The 24,924-nt window shown below is 43.6% G+C and overlaps 1 protein-coding gene across 3 annotated transcripts in view; it reads right to left on the reverse strand.

Annotated features, from left to right (window-relative positions):
• The window catches only part of srrm3 (serine/arginine repetitive matrix 3), a 171,943-nt gene that overhangs the window by 74,224 nt on the left and 72,795 nt on the right, over positions 1–24,924 (reverse strand). For all 3 annotated transcript variants that reach the window (XM_005918958.3, XM_005918957.3, XM_005918959.3), the window contains one exon: positions 8,599–8,899. In XM_005918958.3, coding sequence (XP_005919020.1) covers positions 8,599–8,888 — 290 coding nt within the window. In that variant the 5' untranslated portion in view covers positions 8,889–8,899. The remainder of the gene's footprint in view (positions 1–8,598; positions 8,900–24,924) is intronic.

Consider the following 24,924-nt stretch of genomic DNA (forward strand, 5'->3'; position numbering starts at 1 on the left):
CCCCATCTTCTCTTTCCTCCTGCTGAATTGCTCTATTCTGAAGCTCAGTGCAGCTTCACAGTATGAAGCACAGCAAAGGCAATGTTTGATCGGTCTAGCTTACAAACCAAAGTCTGAGAGTGTGTACACAGCAGTGGTGATGCTTTAACAAAGAGCCTGAGATTTTAGAAGTAGGGGCTTGCAGAATCTCAGACAGCACCTGAATCACACAGCACCTGAATCCCTCCTGGAAACTAGTGAGTGGTGGGCGCTTAAAGAAAGAAGTTAAAAACTCCTTTTTAAATTACCAGACTTCTGTGCTGCATTTCAAGAGACAGACAAAAATCTATTGTGAGCTCAGATCAATCAGTGTAAACAGCTACTTACTAGATGTTACTAGATGTTTGTCAAAAGCTTTTAGACTGAAACAACACATTCCTTCTCTCTACACACAATTAGCCCTTCTTGCAGTTGTGAAGGTGTAGCTGATTTCTTCCTCACACACCATCTGTTCTGACACAGTGCTGAGCAACGGCTGGTCACTCCCAGCCAGGCTGAGCAACACGGAATTCAAATGACTGTTTAACTGAGCATGTCGCTTGTGTATTTTCATCTCTCCGCATATATGAATATGAGGTGAGACTGTCCAGGAGCCAGTTAGCCAAGTTGATGCAAACGAAGGCCAGTTAGTGAAGGCCCATTGCCTATGGCAGACCTTCCCAAAGTGTGGGACCCGCCCCCCTGCAGAGCCATTGCGGGGGGTGGGGGTGGTATGAAAAGGAAAACAAAAAGGAAAAAAAAAACGCTCGGACACTGCTAGCATAATGGACAGGTTTTTGAAGGGGCTCCTACAGAAACGCAAAGCAGGAGATGAAGCATCGCTGAATATGTTTCCAAACCAACTTCATTCTAAGCCAAAGACTAGAAAATATGGTGAAGCATATCTTCCCTTTGACTTCACCTGCACAAGTGCCAAAGTAGTGTCTCCCCTGCATAATTGGTTTTCCCTTCGTCGGGAGCACGGGCTGGGCTCTTCAAATCACAGACAAACAGTATCCCACATTCTTGATTTTTAGTTCACAAACACTTGTTATAATAACTAACTACTCCTGACATTTTGGAGATGTTAGCTCTTTATACTGTAAAATTAAAGTGGGATAAAAATAATATCAGGCTGATCCTGCCACGATTTGTTCCCCCGGTTCAAATCACGGCCAAACAGTATCCCACAGTTGTTTATGTTTTTAAACCTATTTTGCACAGAGAGGCATTTTTTGAAAAATGTATTGATAGCAATGTTGAATATTATTACACAGGAAAAAAACAACAACACGTAAAATAATTACACCGTGATGCCTATGCCTTTCTAAATGGAGGGACAGTAACTTCGTGTGTGTATGTAAGCGTGTAAAACCTGAAGATAGAGACAAAATACTCTCACTGTTAATCTGAATATCTGCCATTCTGCAATTCTTCTCATGTAAACAATAACGTGGCGCACAGCGTGACGTGAAAAAAGGCACATATCTTTGACGTTGACAAACTCTGTATTCCTTGTCCACACGTGCACGTAAAAAAGGAGTTTTAAAAAATCTCAGTTTTCTGTGATTCGAAACTGCGTTAACATGTGGACGAAAGGTCCAAACCATAGAAACAGCTGCGTTTTCAAAAATACCCATGGACATAGCGTAAAAGAGTTAGTAGTTTATCTTCTTACTACCTGTAATTTATTGCAGATTACTTGTATTTACTTAATTGTTTACTAAATGTTTGAGGTGTGAAATAAACCACAGTGGAGCAAAATATGGGTGTGTGTGGTTACAGGATGTGTTTGGGCGTGCGTGTGTGTGTGTGTGGGGGGGCAACATTTTTCTTGTAAAACAAAGGGGGGCCTGGCAAAAAAAGTTTGGGAACCCCTGGCCTATGGCATGCAAACTTCCAGTGATTTGGGCGAAAAAAGACAGGGGACATCGATCAGAGCGAGAGGCCTGCCCGCCACCCAGCAATAAAAAAATCACCACGATTAAAGATCTTGATTAGAGTGATTAAACAGCTCTGAGCACTTACAGATTTCACTCATTAACTCACGTTCCTGGAAAATGAATAGCTCTGGCCCCTAGACTGTCCTTATGCTGATAGTCATCGATTTGATGAGGAGTGCCTTTGCGTGAAGTGCCCATGTTCTCATTCCTGACTGCTGGCAATGTCTCCGACTTTGTTATCTGAAGAGCTTTTCTCTACAAGTCGTCCCCAGGTGCTGCTATATGCCTATGAAACTTTTCAGCCATCAATTCTGATGCAAAGGTACAGAAAAAAAAGCGATGCCAGTGTAGTTAGTAAGATTGAATGGCTCTGGGAACATGGGAAACCAAACCTGAACACCCCCACATTTCTATTTCAGGGGTAGAATTAAAATGACCTACGGAGTGCCACAGTGAAATAGTTTAACTCTCAAGTGGAGAGAGGCTTTTCAATTGATGCTCTCTGCAGCCATAAATTTTCTGTTAGATAACAGATTTAACATAAATTCTTTTCTATTCTCATGTATATATCTCATGTATATCTCATGCACATATCTTTCTTTCTACATAGCACTTTAATTCTTGCACATATCTTTCTTTCTACATAGCACTTTAATTCTTATTGTTTGCACTGAAGCACCGCAGCAATTTCCTAATGTTGTAAACCTCAACATCTGGCAATAAACCCCATTCTGATTCTGATAAACCAGAGAGAATGGGCAGCAAAGAACAAGTACACCTTTTTCCCACTTTATAAAGCTGCCCTCTTCACCTCCTCCACAGTGTAAGCAGCTCAATGGCTGGAGCAGCACAATCCACCATTTCTGATTGCTCATCTTCTCCTTTCTACAACAACAGGTTTTGAAGTTGTTTTGTCTAGCACAGACCTTCTTTATTGCCTTGAGAGCCCCTCTTGTTACAATTTATAAAATGGGCCATTCACCCTGAGATGTTTTCCCATCCAGTGTTTTTTTTTTTTGGTCTTCCAGGACACACACTTATCGTCTTGTGTCTTATGACGCAGGCTTTGGCTTGCAGGAAAAGCTCCATCAGAGCAGAGAGAGATAATTATTTGCTCTGGCCTCAAAGGCTCTGAGAGAAGCTCTCTTAATAAGATCCGGGCTGCTCACATCTCTTGCAATTAAAAAAGTGTCACTGTAGATGTTACATCACAATGGAAGCAGCCAAAACGCTCCAAGTTCGCTCTCAGCTAATATAAAGCTTCCTCTTCTTACTGTTCTGCCTTGGGTCACTTGTGTGCCTGTATCAACATATAATACTCAAATTTAGCTGTGTTGTTCCTTATGTTGTTTATGTTGGACCAGACCTCTCTACTTGACTTTACAACAGATTTTCATTTTTCAATACACAAGCGCATCTATTGTTTCTGCTTGGTGAAGCGGTAAGACATATTTCTTGTCTCCTTTTTAAAAGGCTCGTAGTGCTGTGCACTGGCATCTTGGTGCATGCACAAGCCTAGCACACACTTTCAACGTTATCTTGGTGTCTCTCAACATTTATATGTACTGACACATATATGGAGCTTGGAGCTGCTGTGTGGGTTTTTTGGGTGTGTGTGTGTGACCATGTAGTCTGAGTGAAGCCTGTGAAGAAAGCTCATTAAAGGCTCAGACACCACAGGAGTTCAAACCATGCATGATTATTATGCCTCGGTTAGCATGGAAAAACACCCCTGAAATAGAGTCTGGACCCTTGCATACAGAGCAGCCACTGTGATCAAAATCATTCAGCCAGGCGTATTATTATGTGGCACCTAGAGCTGATTAGAAGTAGACACTACGCATTAGTTTGACATATTCTGTACATCAATATTCTTTGATGGGAGACGGATGGGATGCTGATAGAGCTTAAGTTATGTTCTATCGCCTACAGGAGCTACTCTAACAGACCGTGCCTCTTGTGCTCTTCCAGACATATGTCACATATATGATATATGTAACCTCTAGCCCATCTCATATACATGAAAAGGCGATGCACCATGCAGTGATGGAGCACTCAATGTACCAATAAATGCGAGATGCTGCCAAGCCTTGGGTAGCTAAATGAATGCACTCGCTGAGCCTGTCTAATTGGCTCCCGGGGTGAGGCCATCACTCACGACAGACCATTTATCCTGGGTTTATCTTCGGAGAGGAGCTGGGGGGCTGTGCGGAAAGGGAGGAGGGGAGTGTCTTGCCATGTGCTGGCAAAGCTAGGGAAATGGGATGGGGGGCGCTGCCATCCAACCTTCCCCTGAGCCTAATCCTTCACCCCGTCCTCAGTCAAAACCAGGATTCGAGGGTGACGTGGCTTAAATCCACTACAAATGAAAACAGACTCCAGCCACCATCTTAATTGTGTCTAATGCCTGGCATTGCTCTGCCTCTCTATCCCTGTGTTTCATCCCCTGCTCTATCCCTTAATCCTGCACACACGCTCTCTCATTTAAAGAGGCACATTAGAAATTGGAGAGGCACGGGTAGCTGTGCTGAGCCAAGCTGCCAAATGGGATTCTCCTTTGATTATAGCTTAACAAGATGAGTTGAGTCCATCCAGGGCTTGCTTTAACACTCAGCTGAGTGGTCGCCATCCTTCATGTGCGACCGTGTGCCAGCCGAGGCCGTGCAGTCAGACAAGCACAGTGGAGCCCGTCAGTGCGAATGTCTTGTCTCCTTGCGTGCTGTCATCATTTGCCAAGCTGCTGCGTGCCACTACACCACTCCAGTAGACATTGTGGCTCTTTTCTCAAACTGGGACCTATTACATCTTCTCCAGGCCAGGAGATGAGTAGACCTTGACAGATGGCAAGTGTGTAACCCCCTCTGTCTATCCTCAGTAGCTGTCCTTCAGCTTCATCAATCTGCTGTGGCTTTACTATTACCCTACAGACTTAATGAGACCTCGCAGGCTGACAAGAGCAGTCACGCTCAGGGAACGAGGGACGAGCACAAAAATGACTGGCAGTACAATCCAGCTTCACCTTAAAAAAAAAAAAACCCCAAAAAAAACCACCCAGTGCATTGATTTAATTCATGTAAATACTTAGCCAGATAAAAGATTCCTCACTCTAGCATTCAAATGTGCCTGCCACCTCTCATATCAACACTAAGCCCCCCCAAAAAAACAAAAAATCCCTCTCTAATTCGATTGCCTTTCATTCAATTAGATCACTCTCCCCTAATACATCATGGATTAGTCAGCTTTCTGTAAATGACAAATGTGATGTGAGTAAAATGTCACGAGGTATCAGTGGGAAAGTGAGTTTTCTCTGCACTGACACAGGATCACAGAGCTCATCATTAATTATGGTCTCGCCTGGAGTTTGGCTGCGAGCTGTAGTTATTCAAGCAGCAGTGTGCATGTGTGTACAGTATGTGTGTGCGTGTGTGAGCAAACACGCCAGGGAGAAGCACTGAGATTGTTGATAAGGGCTGTCTGCCATCTCTACAGTTTCCATGGTTCTTCCTAACTTTTGCTGGATGCTAATGAAATGGACTCGGCTGGGCTGTCCTGCGTTCTGAGCTGACTATCCCTATGGCTGTAACACATTTAGCTGAGTAAAATTCAACTCAGTGGCAACATTGGGAAGCAGAAATGGGTGGGTGATTGAATTGCTACATCTCTATGGCTGTATCCCAATTCAGGGTCTGCAGCCTAAAAGTACGCAGCTTTAAACGGTCCACAAGGGCCGCGTACTCAAAGACAGCTAAGGTTGGAAGTGCGAGGCTTGTAAAATGGGACGGTCTAGCCTCCGTCGCGCTGCCCAGGTTGCCTAGCAACCATGATACTAACAGCTGGAAACGTGTCATACAGCTTTGTTTGACAGAAATGAAGGAGAAAATATTTTGTTCATTTGTTTGTTTGTTTCTACATGAGCTTTGATCATTCTCTGTAAGATTAAGGTCAACTATTGGACGGCGTATATTTTAAAGTAAAAGCTTTAAAACCAAGTTAGTACGAACGTCACGAATGTCACATAACTTTGCCAACATGTGGCCAACAGTAATGTTTTAATGGTCTTTGTTATTAAACATTTGCACATAAATAAGTGACATAATATTCAGTACTTACTCAAAGTTTACTCTTCGGGCGCCCTTCATCCGCCGTTTTTTTCCGGCAAAATTATCCACACCCAGCGCCGCGCTATGCATTCTGGGATATGTTGGGCCACGAAGTCTACACCACCACATCCTTAAAATTCAGGGAAATGAAGGACGCATTTGAGGCCGCATTTTGAGCAGCCCTTGAATTGGGACAACCTTCGTCGCGTCGCTGTGACATAATCGGCCTTAAAATGCGGCCCAAAAGGCTGCAGACCCTGAATTGGGATACAGCCTATATGCATGCATGATTACCTTCCCTAACTAACTCCCACTGTTGGCTTGGGAACAGTGTACAATCCCCTGGCACCCATGACAAGGCCCTTCAACACCTCCCTGTGTCTCCACAGGCACCCAACCAGAAAGCAGGAGACCTTAAAGCAAATACATGATTCTTCGCTGGGCTGCTAATTGTTAATGCTGCCAATTATGTTAACTGGGGCACCCGGCCAATCAGGAAGCACCCAGGTCCTGCACCCTGAACCCTTCTTATGCCAAGAAACAGTTATCTTTAGCTCTATCTTTAGAGGTTTCAGAGCAACCTCTTACAAGAAGGACTGCAGTTTAATTCAGTGTCTCACAATAATGCCTGTTTTAAAAATGAGAATAAAAGAATAATATGATTCAATTGTGTCACGACAGAGCACTGTGACTGATAACATTTCCAAAGCATGCTGATAAAAGTATAAAAACACATTGTTATGCACCATTTCCTCACAAAAACACAGCTCCTTAAGTTTACTCCACTCTTCCAGAGAGAATAGTTTTTTTTTCATCCTCCCAATATTATGATGAAAATGACTTCTGGCAGGTTACGGTGTCTGAATGTAATGTTCTGGTGCAGCTTGTGAACTCAGCACCCCTACAGGTACATACCTGTCAATGTCAGGCTCTGTGCTACACAAGCCTTTATGGCTTGCACTCCAACCAGCATCCCAATAACTGCATTGTGAAAAACAGATAAACAACTACCGTTTCTCTGAAAAAGGTAATGTCAGTTGACATCAAAACCCAAGAGCAACTCTTTTTTTTCCATCCGACTTGCCTACGCAAGCATTTCAGATTGGACTCTAGTTTTAATACACATGCATCACATGTGGGCTTCCTTACAAAGCCAAACACAACCTTTCGCTCAGCTGAATCAAGAGCAGTTCCACTTCTATTTGTGCGTTTAGCTCACAAAATTGTCTCCCATGATTTAGAAGACATAGCTCATATTGCCAACCTGCTGCCAGCATATCGAGTCAAATTACAGGACTTGGAAAAAAATAGCAGCCAAGAACAAGAGCAGCTAAGTACTGTTGCAGAAATAACAAAGAAATGCTTCAACACGAAGGGAGATAATTAAAAAAAAAAAAAAACTTGGATCAATATAGATTGCTGGATTCAAGGGGTAAGGCTTCAGCCACACAGGCCTAGAGACCTCTTGGCAATCTCTGCTCTTAGTCTTAAAAAATTAATTTGTTTTAAATTTCACCCATTAGTAAGAAAATTGTCCAAGAAAAACATGTATTGAGCTGAAAATAAAATATCAACTACATTGTAGTATTCTCCCATCTAATAGCTCTATGATATTTTTTGGCCCCAGTCACAAAGACCTAGCAACCAGGTGGTGAGTGCATAGCAACCGTAGCTAGGGAAAAATTATATTTATATTGGTTGGCAAGTGACTACTGCCTTTCACAAATTAGTTTGCTCATAAGGAGATTGCCACAGTTGCCTGCAGTTTGCATTAAAGATGGCAACGTTCCGACAAACACTAACTGGCCAATGAGCACTAAGCTAACTGACCAATGAGCAGTAGTAAAACTTGAAAAAAGTGCAATGCAAGCTGGAAGTGGAAACAATTTTCCCTCAAAGTCAAAGTTGTGCCTTACCACTGAAACTGTAACTCTTCTGCAGGTAATATTTTAGTTTGACTTCAACAGATGGCTTCCTTGGGGAATTTTCTTACTAACGACTGAACCTTATAACAAATAAGCCCAGTGCAAATCAATAGACCAAATATTAAACTTCTCTTTGATTAGGTTTAGATTGAGTTATTTCTTTATTAATGCAACTTTGTAAATGCTTAAGGCACTGTAAGCCTAGCAAATCAGCTCCCCGTCTAGTTTAATAAATCTAGTTGCCTCGACAACTCTGGTTTTATTCATGCTACACATGTGACTAACTATGAATGCATGCACATTCTTACCCGTAACCTTATTTATTTAACCTTATATCTATTTTTTATCTATTTGTAATCTGTGTAATCTGTGCTGTCTAAAAATTACTTTAGTGTTAACCATGGCAACCTAAACTTACTCAGCTCTTCAAATAACTTAAAAAAGGTCTCCAAACAAATTAAATTATAAATAAAGGACTATAATAATATAACACTCAGGACTATCATTGTACCCTATATAATCATTCCCTCAGGGTCAATAATCAAGTTATTTTCGACCAACTTAGTACTGTTATCTTATCTGTTGTCTTTTTACTATTTGTTCTTTACTTACCCTTGCTCCTCCATCATCTCTTGGAGCTCCATACATTTGAGCTCCACCCTCCTCTTCCTCTCATGGTCCAGAATCTCTCTGTGGGGCTTCTTCACCAGGACAGGCTCTGCTTTGGGCTCCTCCTCCTCCTCCTTAACTGGCTGCCCCTCTTCAGTTTTAGCTTGCAGCACTGTAGTTGCAGTTGGCCCTCCAGATCCTACAGCTGTTCCCGCTCCTGCTCCAGGGACAACCGGCTGGGCCAAACCGTTTGCACCATCTTTCGGAGACAGCACCCTTGTTGCATCATACATGATTACTGAATCTGTCGAGACAGAGATGAAGAGACCAAAGGTTAACGGAGAGAGGGGATGAGAGAAGCTGTCACTTGTGGGTCTCACTCACATTAATCATTTAATGTCTGATCTTTCCCTTGTTTTGGGAGGTTCTCACTCAGTGGGAGTAATCTTTATACATTTAGTAAAAAAAATCCCCATCAAAGACCATTTTGTACCCATCTCTAAATGTTGTCAGTACATCACACTATCTGAACCAGCAGTAAGCCACAAACATTCTGAAACTGAAAGGTGAGCGCTTCATTTGATGTTAATATCTTTGGACAGGCTGCAGCATTTCTGCCTGAACTGAGCAGTACGCTTGCACACACTCGCACCAATATACTGCACCCACGCACGTACACACACAATGTGGATCTTGGGTACATGTGGACATGCACAGCCAGAGAGAGAACTGGAAGTAACTTCAACTCTGTGAGTCAACAACTAAGTAGTGCCTAAAGGCAGGTTAGGAGACAGAGTGCTTCCTCTTCTACACTCTCGTATCTAGTGGAGCAAACTAAAGCTGTAAACTGTAAAGGTCATATAAAAACCATATGACGTGACAAGGAAAAAACAATGGGAGCAATAAGCAGCTTAAAGACAGAAATGAGTGACAAAGGTTAGTGTGAGAAGAAACTGAATGCCCTGTTTGATTTTGACTTCCTTAATCTTTTCTCTTTCTGCCTCATTTACTCATGAAATGGTGAGAATGTCATTTTGTTAATAAAAAAGCATCTGGTGGAAGTGTTGTGTGGACTGGACTCTGATTAAGACAGACTGTTCTTTTAAGGCCAGTGCTGAGCGCACGGGAAGAGTGGAAGGGCTTATAGCGTGCCCGCGAACCTAAGCTCCTCTCCCTCTACAACTAATGACTTCATTTTTCAGTGCGGAGGCACAGAAGGCCAGCTGAGGCACTTCATCACTGCCACACATTGAGAACTCAAGACAGGTTGATACTGAAGCTGGATGGACAGACTCTCAGAGCTACAGTCACAAGCCATTCCCTTTTCTTTTATCTAATCACAGGGAGTGTGCGAACAAGCTAATGCTGTGCCGTCTCGCGCTTTTGTGCATTTGAGCTGCTCCTGTTAGTCTTTGACTGGTTAATAGGGATGTGCTTGTGTTCTGGAGTGCCGTGTGCTGGTAAACAAGCCGTGGATGTGTGCGGCTCTCGGGTGACAGAACAGGTGGCAGGACAGCAGGAGGCATCATCTCTGAATCCATTATACAGTAAATCAGCGCTTGATATTCCATGACAGTAATCTCTCATCTGCACACGCTCACCTGCAGAAGATGGTAAGGAGAAAAGCTCTCATCTTTAAAAAGGGTGTTTAAAATGACATTCAGGCAGACAGCAGCAACACACAACTGGTGAAAAGACAGGAATATGTGATATATGAATCACTCTGTGAATAACAGACAGTTCATTTAGATGTGAAATGAAATGTAGCTTAATGTGCGTGTATTTGTGTGCTTACAGAGTAATTTACATTCATGCATCCCACAGATTCAACAAAAGCACAAGCAAGAACTCACATGCACTTATGGAACATTAAATTTAAAGGACTTAATTATTAAATGACAAGAGAAAAATGAAGCAACCCGCATCTTAAGTAAAAAAAATGTGCCGTTTATGTTAATTTGCATAGCTCTTTGGCTACAAAGAGAGCAGGGTTGTGGGTTTGGAGATGCACTTAGGGGAGAACTATGGATAACGCCATACGTGCTGTAGACTGTGTAAAAAAGATAGACACTGCCACTGTGAGGTCTTGATTTGAAGCCTTGAGCTGAAGAATCACTATCTTTGTGTTTTGAAAGCAGATGTTATAAAAAAGGTGGATCAGACTGAGAAATACAGGGGTTAGGGTTAGACCACACTAAAGTATACCCTGCTTTATTGTGACCACAAATTACAAATCATATCCCATCATATGATATTTAACAGGACTTGAATCTAGTAGTTGGGATCATAACCTAAGCGGTACGATTATTTTCTTGTAGGACTGGAGTTCTTTTTGCTCCCAGAGAATCCACACCCTGTGGATCATTAAAATTCCCCATCAGCTTCTCTTCTCTCTCATATACAGTCTGTGGCTTATTCTGGAAGTCCTGTCTTGGCCTACAAGAGATCCACGAGCCCTCCCCATAAATGTCACAACATGCACACATCCCAACATTAAAGGCAGGCTCATTCACAGCAAGGTTAAATGAAATGATAACATCTGAAAATCAGAGCAAAAGGACCCTCCCATTCCAAATTAAATTCTTCACCAGATGTAGAGCCTGGCCCACATCTGTCGTTACGTTAAACTGGAGCCTCCTCATGATATTAATGCATCATTCCTTTTTTCCCAGGGAGATGGGATGGGCAGAGAATCTGTTTTCTTTCAAGTTAAAACAACTAAATTATATAATTGTGTGATAAAAAGAAAAAGTCAGAGCAGAAAGGGAGACTTGTCATTGAGCCAATAAGGCGCACAGCTAATTGTGTGCGAGTCCTCTGCAGGGACTGAAGGTTATCTCTAGCTGCTGTATTAATGCTGGCACTGACCTCTTCTGCTATTATTGCAAAGGCATATAAGACTGTCACATCCCGACAAACACTGTCTGTAATTAGTCATGTGCTAAGTGAAGTTGTTTAGCCGCAAGCACAAAGCGCCGCCATCAATTATTTCAAATCCCAAACAGATTAACACACACTTGGACATTCAATACTCTGCTACAGAGCCTGTGACTCGTGCCATTTCTTTAGAAAGAGAAGAAAGAAGGCTGCACTGCTGTGTCCTTAACCTCTGTCAGTGGTTTTCCTGTGCCGTCTGCTTGATTGGACCTTGCCGCTGGGGAGGCCTCTGCTGTGTCTATACTGCAGCCTGTCTTCTGCTGACATTATGCAACATGTCATTCTCTAGTCCTCTAGTCTTATAGTATACAACAGCGTATCACTTGTAAACATCGGTGCCAAGGTTGCACATCTAATCTTGGACACTTTTAAACCCGACCCTTCCTGGCCACCAGAGATTCTACGCGGCACGGAGAACAACAAAGGACGGGCCCCTCATCTGAGGCGCAGAACAAAGAAGCGTTGAGGGAAACACGCTGGCATTAGGAATAGACTGAGACAGCAGGCGCATCGCGCACCACTGCCCAGCATCCTACTGGCCAATGTACAATCCATGGAGAACAAGCTCGATGACCTAAGAGCAAGGGTCACCTTCCAACGTGACATGAGGGACTGCAACATTCTGTGCTTCACGGTCACATTCTGGTCCGGCACGGCTGACCCCCACCGTGCCGGACCAGGCCATAACTCCGTTGGATTCATTCTTTGTGCTCCGCGCGGACAGAATGGCAGAGTTGAACAAAACCAAAGGTGGAGGAGTGTGTTTCATGGTAAACAGAAAGTGGTGTGATGCCAGGAGCATTTCTACTCTCTCCAGCGGCTGCTCGCCACATCTGGAGTTCCTGAGCATTAAGTGCCGCCCTTTCTATCTGCCCCGTGAGTTCACCTCAGTCATCGCCACGGTTGTCTACATCCCACCCCAAGCGGACACAGGTATGGCTTTGTCCGAATTACATGATGCGCTGAGCTCGCTTCAAAACAAGGACCCGGGCGCAGCCCTCATTGTAGCAGGAGACTTTAATAAAGTGAACCTCAGACAAGTCATGCCAAACGTTTACCAGCATGTCTCGTGTCCAACGACAGGGGATCGAATTTTGGATCACTGCTACACGTCATACAAGCAGGGCTACAAAGCTGTCTCACACCCGGCTTTTGGGAAGTCTGACCACAATGCCATCTTCCTCATTCCCCAGTATAAACAAAACATACGGAGGGAAGACGTGACCACGAGGGAGGTAAAACGGTGGACTGCCCAATCAGAAGCTACGCTACAGGACGCACTCAACGATGTCGACTGGGACATGTTCAGAGCATGCGCAGTCGACATCATCAAGTTTACGGAAGTAGCAGTACGTCGCGGAGCATGACGTCCGAGCGGCATTGAGGAGAGTGAACACAAGGAAAGCGGCGGGGCCAGACGGCATCACCGGCCGTCTGCTGCGCTGCTGTGCCGACCAGATAGCAGGTGTGTTCACTTACATCTTCAACGAGTCCCTGGCGAAGTCTGTGGTCCCCACATGCTTCAAAAGATCCACCATCATCCCTGTGCCCAAGAACAGCAAACCCTCATCCCTGAACGATTACCAGCCAGTTGCACTGACCTCGGTAGTAATGAAGGTGTTTGAGAGGCTGCTGAAGAACATCATCTCCTCCTCCATCCCAGACACCACAGATCCGCTGCAGTTCACCTACAGATCCAACAGATCCACAGAGGATGCCATCGCCCACGTCCTGCACACCACTCTCAGCCACGTGGACAAGAAACAGGGTAACTATGTGCGAATGCTGTTTGTTGATTACAGTTCAGCGTTTAACACAATAGTGCCCTGCAGACTGTTCACAAAGCTGAGGGATCTGGGACTTAACAGCCGTCTGTGTGCATGGGTGTTGGACTTCCTCACTGGCAGAACTCAGGTGGTGAGGGTGGGTAGATGCGTCTCTAACAGCATCACCATCAACACAGGAGCACCACAGGTCCTCTCGCCACTGCTCTACTCACTCTACACTTCAGACTGTGTGGCAACCCATGGCTCCAACACCATTGTGAAGTTTGCTGATGACACAGTGGTGTTGGGTGCCATCTCCAACAACAATGAGGCGGCCTACATGGATGAAGTGAAGAATCTGGCATCGTGGTGCCAGGACAACCACCTCCAGCTGAACCTCAGCAAGACCAATGAGCTGGTGGTGGACTTCAGAAGGAGTCAGCACAGAGACTACAAGCCCATTATCATCAATGGAGCTCAAGTGGAGAGGGTGCAGTCCTTCAGTATCTTGGTGTCCACATCTCCTCAGACCTGACATGGGCTGCCCACATTCAGGTCCAGACCAAAAAGGCTAGGCAGCGCCTGTATCACCTACGACAACTGAGGAAGTTCAGGGTCTCTCCAAAGATCCTCAGGATTTTCTATACAGGCGCTGTGGAGAGCATCCTCACACAGAACATGACATCGTGGTTTGGGAACAGCTGTGTGAAGGACCAAAAAGCTCTCCAGAGAGTGATCCGTACAGCAGAACGCTGCTGCAGGATTGCTCTCCCCCCGCTTCAGGACACCTACACCAGGAGATGCCGGACTAGAGCAGCGCAGATACTGAAGGACCCGTCCCATCCTGGCAACAAACTGTTCCAACTTCTGCAATCTGGTAGAAGGTTCCGCATCATCCGGGCAAGGACAGAGAGACTCAAGAGGAGCTTCTATCCCCAAGCCATCCGTGCCCTAAACACACACACCCGCCCTCTCACATCATCTATAATTGACTGAGACAGGACTCTCTTCCAGACACTAAACCAAGGCACAATGTACATTTCAATTCCTTTAATTTTAAATATGTTTATATTGTCTATCCTGTAAAATAGTCAGATGTCTATTCATATTAATGTACAGAATTCACCTGCTTGCTGCTACTACTGCACATTCACCCAACTGTATATACTATATATATATATAATGTTCTTCCTCTACCCCCCCCCATTTTTTGCACATGTCGAGGAGCGTGTCAGGTTACATTTCACTGTGTGTTATACTTGTATGACTATGCATGTGACAAGTAAAGAACCTTGACCCTTGAATGCAACAAAACAAGCCCACAGCGGAAAACGATATCCACACACGGCTGCCGTGCAAGGTACCGCTCATCACTAAATGCTGGAAGATTGCCATTATTTCCATGCAAGCATTGTGATCTCTGAGTTAAGTTGTCGCTGGCAACCAGAGTTGGGCAGCACTGTAATCCGATTACTTTTTTCAAGTAACTTGACCAGCACTGCTGGCAACCCATCCAAGGCTGACTCATCAATGCATGCAGCGGATGGATCACGCACTTAAAGCTCAATTAATAAGGATAACATTCACAAAGTGGCCACACAGTGAAAAAAAATCTCTTTCTCATTAGGAATGTTAGATTAAGCTAATGAGATATTTCAGAGGACACTGCCCAGACTGAAATAATAGTGACGTTTTTGGGGGTTTTCCAAAGGGGAATTTTTGCCTGTCTGAAAAGCAAATAATATTTGTCCTACCCTCTGCAGCCCCTATGAGTTTCACGCTACTGGGATCTTTCATTATTTTGCCTGTCTGCCTATTTGAATAGCTTGCAGGTGATGACAGGACATCCCAAAACTACAACGGAAAGACGATGTCTTTACACTGACACCACTGGCTTAATTTTTATAGCACACTGTAATTTTTGTGACCATATTTGCATGTGACTTAAAGGTCACTTGTTACTGGAGAGATTTGAAAAGCACAGAGCAATGAGGACACTGTAACCTTCCTCAAATGAAAACATGAAATACACACAAATGCTGTATTTCTGCCCGATTTTCTGTCATCAAAAGTTTGCCCAGCAGTTGCGGTCCAGTTGCATCATTTTTAGGTGAAAATGCACATTCATTTGCAGATTTTTGAGAAAGGGAGTTAAAGGGAATTGATGATATCAATTCCCTTCACCATACTTTGATTCTTGACTCACAGTTCAAAATGATCCCATTCCTGTCTTATGCTTTCTGCAGATTTTTCCACTTATCCACTGGCTGTAACAAGATGTTTTAGCTAATCTCCTTTTCAGCCAGCTGTCTCCCGATTGGCTGCCCCCCCTCCAAACAGAGGCATTTTATAGCAGGTAGGTAAATCTCTTCAAATTAAAACAAGTGCACCTTTGTAACATGGCATCAACATATATGCAATCGAGAGTTGAGTACTTTCTTTTTCATGGCCTCTGTTTTTTTTTTTTTCACTTATGGATTGGTTCCACCAAAGCTGGTGGGAAATGTGGAGCTCCTTCAATATGCAATATGCTTTCTATATCTGACTATAGGAATATTTTTGCAGTTTGTATGCTCCACCAGAGCTCTCTGAACACAGAACATATGTGGGGCCATCTGTATACTATCTTGACAGACCTTTTCATGCAAACAGTGCTCTATATTATTAGGACAGAGAAGAATAAACTGAACCAGAACAGGGACAAGATGATAATATTTGTTTCAGCAATAAATTATTAGATATGTCACCTATAACACTGACATGAAATCAATAAGGGAGTAAAATGTATGTTAGGCACTGCTGAACTACTGGCCTCTACAGTGATCCAGCTTCATATTAGAAATCCTTTTAGATTTATCTTCTGCTACCTTCACTTCCTGAGTGTCTAATCTCTGTCTATTGATAGGTTAATCGGGCTGGCTTTGTAGCTCCAGAGGAAAAACATGCAAACACAATAAGACGGTGGGCTTCAATTTGCATTGTGTATCAGGGTTGTTTAAGTACTTTCCATCTCAGTGGTTACAAAAATAAAAAGAAAAAAAAATTCTGAGAGGTGGTACTGGTCTCCTTGGAGCCACTTCCTCTCTAAAAGCCAACACTCTCTAACCCATCACCCCTTTCTCAGAGCATGTAAGCATGTCACTGTATGTTGTACACAATGGCACCAATGATTGGATCTCACTCAGTGGATGCACCTCAGCCATGATTATAGGGTGGCAGTAACAGGGGGCCTGACCTTGACGGAGCAGAGAGTAGCTGCAAAAAAAGACAAAAACACACCCTGGGTGGCTGTCGCCTTCTGGATGCATTTTCTGTGCACATATCTAAGTAAGTGCTGTTTTCCATCATGCTTTCCCTCCTTCTAAAATAATCTGCCCCGTGGCTGGAAGCTTCTGGTTTGTTTTTAGCACTTTGGCACCCAGAGGATGTGTTTAGCTTCCCAAAGGTCAGCTGTCTTGATTCCAGACACGTTGGTTTGCTGTTGGATGCTGGGAAACAACATTCCCAACATTTTTTACCATTTTCCATTTTTTCTTTTTTAGTCAGAGTAGGATGGAAGGTCTTTCTGTGTGGAGTTTGCATGTTCTCCCCGTGTTTGCGTGGGTTCTCTCCGGGTACTCCGGCTTCCTCCCACCGTCCAAAGACATGCAGCTTGTGGGGATAGGTTAATTGATTAATCCAAATTGTCACTAGGTGTGAATGTGAGTGTGAATGGTTGTCTGTCCCTATGTGTTAGCCCTGCGACAGACTGGCGACCTGTCCAGGGTGTACCCCGCCTCTCGCCCTATGACAGCTGGGATAGGCTCCAGCGCCCCCCGCGACCCTGAAAAGGATAAGCGGAAGCGAATGGATGGATGGATGGAGGATGGAAGGTGGATGCAAAATAGGAAACAGAGGTTATAAGGCCAGAGGCAGGTGTGCACTGTGGCCCTGTTTTGTTTTCTGAATCTTAAGTTTGGATACATGTCACTTCTTATTCACTGCCACATACCAAAGCTCATAAAACAGCCTCTCTGATTTGTTTATGTCATGGATAGATACAGCCCACTGTTCAACTGCTGTGAGTGAGAATTTCTGTGAAGTACTTCACTCACTTTTCTGCTGTCGATTTGGAAGTGAAATAAGAGTGTGGATTTTGACTGAAGACCACAGAGATTCTAGCAGAAAGAGAGGGTGAAGGCACGGGGAGCGGGGGCGGGGGGGGGGGGTGACTGCAGGAGGCTGTTTGATGCAGCTGAAGAATTCCACAGACAGGATTTTGGAACTACAAACATCTCTTCTCTCAGATGCAGAACCCTGCAGAAAGAAATACATGTTTGTGTGTGGGGCTAAGAGCAAGACTTCATAAATCATGCTTAGCAAAGATTTAACACAATACAACTTGTGACAGCAGTGACAACAGCAACAAACTCTGAATTAATGAGTGGCATGCGAGGCATAGCGAGGTGAAATGAGAAGGCAGCTAAAAATCTTTGGCCTCTGGTGGAGAGACATCCTTGGCAACCTCAAAGGCGCAGTGTGACAGAAATAAACCACCGCTATCCCATTTTCAACACAGAGAAACACAGTCTCACTTCAGAGGAAGAAAGAGAAGCCGTCTGTAAGGGTTCATCCCAGGCACCCGGTTCAGCTGTGGGTTGACAATGCGGAGGAATACAAGCCCGACCTCAGCTCAAGGCTTGGACTAGTTTCCCTCCTTTTTGATCCTCGGGGATGAAACCGTGCTTTTTAAAAATATTCTCCTTGACTGTAACAGTAGGTTTAAGCTACAGCTACAAACTCCACTGTGCTGCCATGAGCAGGAAGAAATGATTCACATAGGAGTGCTTCTGATGTGATTAGCAGGGTTAGCGGCAGGTGACCACAGGCGGGCTCCGGTCTGCGTGCCTGAGTCAGTCTATGCCTGTCAGAACAGCAAACACTACAACACATCTTCAGCACGCTGGCAGAAAAGATTGTGCCATGCAAACACGAGGCTGATTATTAATTCCAGATCATCTTTAATTGCCTCTCTAATCTCTTCAGCATGACAGGGACATGACCTTGGATGCCTCATGCAGCATGTGACTGGTTTACAAAGATCCAGATTTGGCTTTGTAGTCAAAGATACTGTCTGCAACAGCAAAGATGATTTCATGTGTAAAAGTCTAGTGTTTGGGAGTGTTTAAAGCTTGTTGTACAGTGGCCCTGAGAGTTCAGCTGGAACTTTAGATGGAGTACAAGTAAAGTGAGAAAACATCTTCACTAATTTGACCACACAGGTACATCAGCTACAGATATTTTTTTTTACAGAATATAGAAAAAAAAACAACCAGACACAGAATGTTTAAAATGTAGAGAGCATTTTGCAATGAAAATTTTCCCAGATGCATCAAACCGACATGATAGACACGCTTATCCCTCAGCGGTGTTGAAAAATGTGCTTATGAGAAAATTTTCTGTTGTATACATTTTGTACCATTTTAACTTGATTGCCTGAACTAAATGGTAAATGGCCTGCATTTGTATAGCGCTTTTCTAGTCCATAGGACCCCAAAGCGCTTTAAGAGAGAATTTGGTTCCACACAGTCCAGGGATGATTGCAGTCAGGGAATGAACGTTTGCTGCTAACTGACAGGCATCGTTTTATATCAGGAGGGTGATCACTCTGGGCTCCTGAGTGCTGTGTCAATTAAACAACAGTGGCCCAGGCAGGTGGAAAGGAGGACAGGCTAATTTCTGTGCTGCAGCAGTCTGGAGATTGGTTTCAGATTGCTGCAGGCACTGACTCTATTCAGCCAACTCTCACTTTGACTGGTTCAATCACCCATACACAGCAGGCAGGTGGATAAGAGAAAGATTTCAGCCATATCAATACCAGGTGGTCTTCAAAGTGTACAGCGTTCAAACGTGATGAAACGGTGGGACACTCTGGGCTGTTTTGAGAATTCGTCACAGCAGTTTTTAATTACAGACTGAAATCTGAGCCGGAAAGCCAACTGCAATGAAAGGTTATTTGTGTGCATTCCTATAGAACAAGATTTTCAAAGTCTGAAACTGTGATGACTCCTATAGTTTGTTGTCTATCCAGAGTCATGAAAAATATTATTTGACCCCCTACTGATATTGTCTGTTTTGCTGTGTATCTCATACTAAACCGTGTCAGACCTTCAAACAAAGTTAACTCTAAAAGTTTTCAGACCCTGCTGCCACAGCATTTCTGTGGGTTCAGATCCAGGCTAGGTTCACTAGGCCTCTCTAAATTGTTAATTTTATTCCTTTGAGACATTTAGAGATGGACTGACTCTTGCAGTTGTGCTTGGGCTTCACCTCACAGACTGACTGAATGACGTTCTTCTTTTCTGTCACAGAGCAGCATTTTCTTCCTCAGTTATTGCTAGATGCACTGCCCCTGTAGTAGCAAAGCATTACTAAAATCTGGCACTTCTACCTCCACAGATTTCTGTAGTTTTAAAGTACTTTATTTGATTTATAGTAGATATAAAAGTACACAAAGCTAGTTTTAGCCACTCCCTTATTCACAAGGGGGTATCACAGCAGGTAGTTCCACGTGTTTGATTTCGCAGATTTTTATCCCAAATGCTTTTTGGAACACAGGGGGTTTGTGTCTCCTCCAGGGATCAATCCAGGGATTTTTAACTGGTTAGCTGAATATGGAAACGACGACACTATCGAGTCACTGGCTTTGGATTCAACAGTCCATGCAACATTTTTCGAGCTATTCTGAATTCTCTCAGCAGTAGTTTTTGGTAACCACTCTGACATGAAGGCCACTTTTCTTATGCTTTTTGTTTTCAGATTGAAGATTAATGATCTCTGAGCTTTACTGAGTTAAGAGAAGGTGACAGTTAATGGACGTTTTCTTGCATCTTCCTAGATAAATCATGTAGTTTGCATTATCAGTCGTCTCTGGGAAGGCTCTGTATTGTTCCAAGCCTTCTCCATTTGTAGAAATTCTCCTCACTGAAGATCCATGAAGTCCAGGAGCCTTATGGATAGCTTTGTATTATGCAAAAGGATAATACACAGTTCAAGTTTGTCTCTGAGAAGACGAAATTTTTTTTAATGCAGATTCCAGCAATCATCCAGTAAGTGTTTAAAAGAAATAGATAGCGTCCTAGCCTCCTTTTACTTCAAGCAGTCTCTTTTGAAGTTTGGAGACCTGTTCTCTGAGTTGTAATCTTCTGTGCTCACAATGTGACACTGATGACTCCTCTGTGAACCCTGAGGAACGAGGAGGGACTTCTGCCACTTTGAAGCTACCCTATACTCAGAGAATGCAGTTTCCACCAACTTTTTAAATAAGTTTTTTTTTTCTTTGAAGCTCAGTATGCCATGGAAGTTAGTGCTCTGGGATCCTTGCCTTCTTTGAGAAATAGTATATTCAAAGTTTCCTGTTATGTGTGAGCCAGAATTTGTGGCTCATTGTGATCATTAGCATGCAGAACAGAGACAATTTCATGGAAATATTTATGGATGAACTAAATTGTGGCTGATGAGTTTTGTGAACTACAGCCATTGGGAAATAGAGAGGATGAGTATACATGAAAATTAAAATAATGATGTTGGGAGATGAGGGCAGAGCAACTGACTGCACACACAGAAGCCCTTGCTTGTATAGTGATGAGTATATTTAAGTGAAGTATTAATAATTCCTATAGTGGGCAGCTGGTTTGGACAGAGCGTGCATGGGGCAGGCTAATCTCCCAATGGCTCTCTGACATTCCAGGCATTAGAAAGAGGAGGAAGGGAAGGCGCAGTTGAGGAAATTGCTATTACCTCCATCCTTGGATGAAAGAATTATTTTTATATTCCACTGTTCAATCTCCAATGCCCTTTAGGTAAAATGAATCACACAGAAGAGATTAAAGTTTTGTTTGCATTATTTACCCTTTAAGACTCGATTCTTGGTTGCACTTAAGAAGAGAAAGTAGTAAATTATTCTTATTCCTAAAATCCAATTAGATCTTACAGTGTGAAACACTAAACACGACTCATGTCTTCTGAGCAAGGACACATGATAGAGGCTAAACCCGTTAATATTACTCAACATAGGCTGTAATAACTGAAATGTCATCTCACAGAAAAGCCTTCTGGTTTTGTGACTTATTTACATCCTCAGCGCTGTGCATGTATCTGAGAGGATAAGTCACTTGGCACTTTTAATGAGATCTGCTAACGTTCATGTAAATTGTCCTCCAGGGACTGCAGGAATATTATTCTGCAATGTAAGTGGCCGTGTGGCAAATTTAGAGAAGTCAGTATCTGAGGCGCTACAGAGACATCAGACATGGGCTTTTACTGTAACCCACATCCATGGATGCACTTCAAAATAAAATTAGTGAGTCAATGGCTGAAGCTTTTGGCTGAAATGTAACTTTTGTGCTAGATCTGCTGTTAGCTTTGAGCATATTTAAGCCATATCACATTAGTGGAAGCGTTGCTGTGCTGCATATCAGTGCAGCTGTGATTTGGTTGCAGATAATTTCCAGGCATCCTAATGCCCTTCATGCTCTTCTGGAGACTATTTGTGCAGTGGCGTGTCCAGCAGGGTGGCCTGGGGGGGCACAGGCCACCCCCAAAGGACAAACAATAAAATTCAATCAAATATCAAATGTACGATTATGTTTTCACGGTGAAGCTCAGATATCCGAGTGTAAGTGAATGCAGCATCGGCTTCTGCGCTATGTGCATCACGTTAGCAAAGGTAGGAGAGCCAAGCACGAAAGACGGCACTGCAGGAAACAATTTTTCGGTGAAAGAAAATGAGGACAGAATAAATGTCCCGGTAAGTAATATTAAGTTTGTTGAGTTTAGTAAACTTCGGTGAAATTAGAATACCAAGGAAAAAATAACACTTAAAGAATTATTGCAGCCGTCGAATATTCAGACAGTATGCTACTGAGGGGAGCTAACATAAGAGTTATGAGTTATAAGATATAATCTAAGTCGTAACATTGCTGTATGGAGCTGCAGATTTGGTTGCAGGTTAACATAGCTGGACTGGCCATCGGGCATACCGGGCATATGCCCGGTGACTTATTTTTTTTTTTTTTGTAATGGCATGAACAATGAGAGGTGGTGGATTGGCCAGATGCAGGTCGATGTGTAAAAATAACTCAGTTGTTTGGTGGTGGCTATGGCGGGGCTTCCACAGAGGCCAGCAGGTGGATGAGGGAAGGGGAGGCAGGAGGAGAGCCCCGAGGCAGCCACCAGTCCGAGTGTCAGGTGAACTGAACTTCAGGTAAGAAGTTATGACCTGCAGTCTATCTGGGTCAGATATAAACCAAGTTTAGGTGTAGTTTATTTCGTTGTGCTGGGTGGGTGCTATGATGTTACTTATAGTGAACTTTATTTTATTCATAAGGTTAGTTAGTAGAGTTGCCAACAGCTCCTTAAAAAAATGGAATGGTCCCTCATTCAGAGAAAATATTACACGTTTCGTATTGAGCTGAGAAGAGATGCAGTTTGTCCCGGACTTTCGCTATAATGAAAAAAAGACACAAAGCTGGAGTTATTCTGTCGTTACGCTGCACAGCTGCCTCTTCTTCTCTCATCCTCTCACCCTCCCTCTCCTGTTGCTACTTCAATCATGAAACTGATCAATGATCAGCTGATCGGCTTTTCTCTCTTGTTTGTTTATCGCCCACTTTGCGCCAGAAAGAGGAAACCAGCGGATGTCGCGCTAAACAACAGCAGCACGTTTAAGCTTGATCAGCTGTTGTTAGAATTTATTTAATATTAATTTCTAGTATCAGCTGATGTTTGCTGGAGCCACAGCTGTAAAGCTGCTGGTCATGATGTCGGTTTGGATATGTGGTGAGAGGGAAACATGAAGATGAAACCAGGAGATGTCCTTACTGAATCATCAGAGCTGAACAGGTGATGGAGAAACAGGTTTACCTTTTAGGTGACATGAATGAGTTGAAGGGAAGTTATGAACTGTTTCTGAGAGACAAATAACACCAGGATCCTTTTCTAAGTAGCTGACAGCTGGTAACTGTGCAGGGGCGGATCTAGCAAAGTTTTGCCAGGGGGCCAGGTAGGGCATTAACAGGGAAAGGTGGGGCACAAAGAAATACTTTTCTTTCTTATTCTCATTTAAAATATCTGCTTTTATTAAATAATTATCTAAATCTTACAACCAAAGTTTTTATCTAGAGATGGACCGATCCGATATTACGTATCGGTATCGGTCCGATACTGACCTAAATTACTGGATCGGATATCGGAGAAAAATAAAAAATGTAATCCGATCCATTAAATATCACGAAAGCACCTCACAAAACTTGCAACACGCCGTAACTCACCTCAGAACGTTAGCACGTCGGAGCAGTATGCATCACGTGATAGAGCGGCTGTGGCATGCGGGACCTGTCGGTGGTCTGGATAGCATTTGGAGCTTCGCTAGCAACCCGGCATTTCATCTCCGACAAAGTTATCCCCGAGAGAAGTAAAGCAAGTGTGTAAGTCCATCTCTGAATGTTTGTAAAGCATTCCTGCGTTAAGCTTAACAAGCGATATATGGAGCGACTGCCTCTTCTTGCTGCTACTTCAATCATGAAACTGCTTAATGATCAGCTGATCGGCTTTTCTGTCGCGAGTCCGTCTCTCTTGTTTGTTTTTGGCCCACTTTGCACCAGAAAGAGGAAACCAGCGGCTGAACAACAGCAGCACGTTTAAGCTTGATAAGCTGTTGTTAGAATTTATTTAATATTACTTTCTACACCAGGATCTTTTTCTACGTAGCTGACGCTGGTAACTGTGCAGGGGCGGATCTAGCAAAGTTTAGCCAGGGGGGCCGATAGGGCATAACTGGGAAAAGGGGGCACAAAGACATACTTTTCTTTCTTATTCTCATTTAAAATGTCTAGCTTTTAATAAATAATTATCTGACACCCAAAGTTTTAATTTGATGTAAAATGTATAGAAGTCCATTACTGTATATAGTAACTATTAAGTCTAATATACCCTAGTAAGCTATAGTACTTTTTCCTTTGGGAATGGTAAATGGTAAATGGCCTGTATTTATATAGCGCTTTACTAGTCCCTAAGGACCCCAAAGCGCTTTACACATCCAGTCATCCACCCATTCACACACACATTCACACACTGGTGATGGCAAGCTACATTGTAGCCACAGCCACCCTGGGGCGCACTGACAGAGGCGAGGCTGCCGGACACTGGCGCCACCGGGCCCTCTGACCACCACCAGTAGGCAACGGGTGAAGTGTCTTGCCCAAGGACACAACGACCGAGACTGTCCAAGCCGGGGCTCGAACCGGCAACTTCTGGTTATTAGCTTTATAGGATTATTGAGATTATGGTTAACGGTTGGTAGAATTTTTTTTTTAAACATTATCTGCCAATTACATCTGCCACCCTTCTCCAAATCTGTGCCCCTACCTGGCCCCCCCAACAAAAATTTTCTAAACATGCCACTGTATTTGTGGTGTGCGGCCTGTGAGTTAGTTGACCACTGGTGGTGGTCAGAGGGCCCGGTGGCGCCTGTGTCCGGCAGCCTCGCCTCTGTCAGTGCGCCCCAGGGCAGCTGTGGCTACAATGTAGCTTGCCATCACCAGTGTGTGAATGTGTGTGTGAATGGGTGGATGACTGAATGTAGTGT

The sequence above is a fragment of the Haplochromis burtoni genome, unplaced genomic scaffold, assembly GCF_018398535.1.
Source record: "Haplochromis burtoni strain Fernald_Lab_line unplaced genomic scaffold, NCSU_Asbu1 Contig_34, whole genome shotgun sequence".
Lineage (NCBI taxonomy): Eukaryota > Metazoa > Chordata > Actinopteri > Cichliformes > Cichlidae > Haplochromis > Haplochromis burtoni.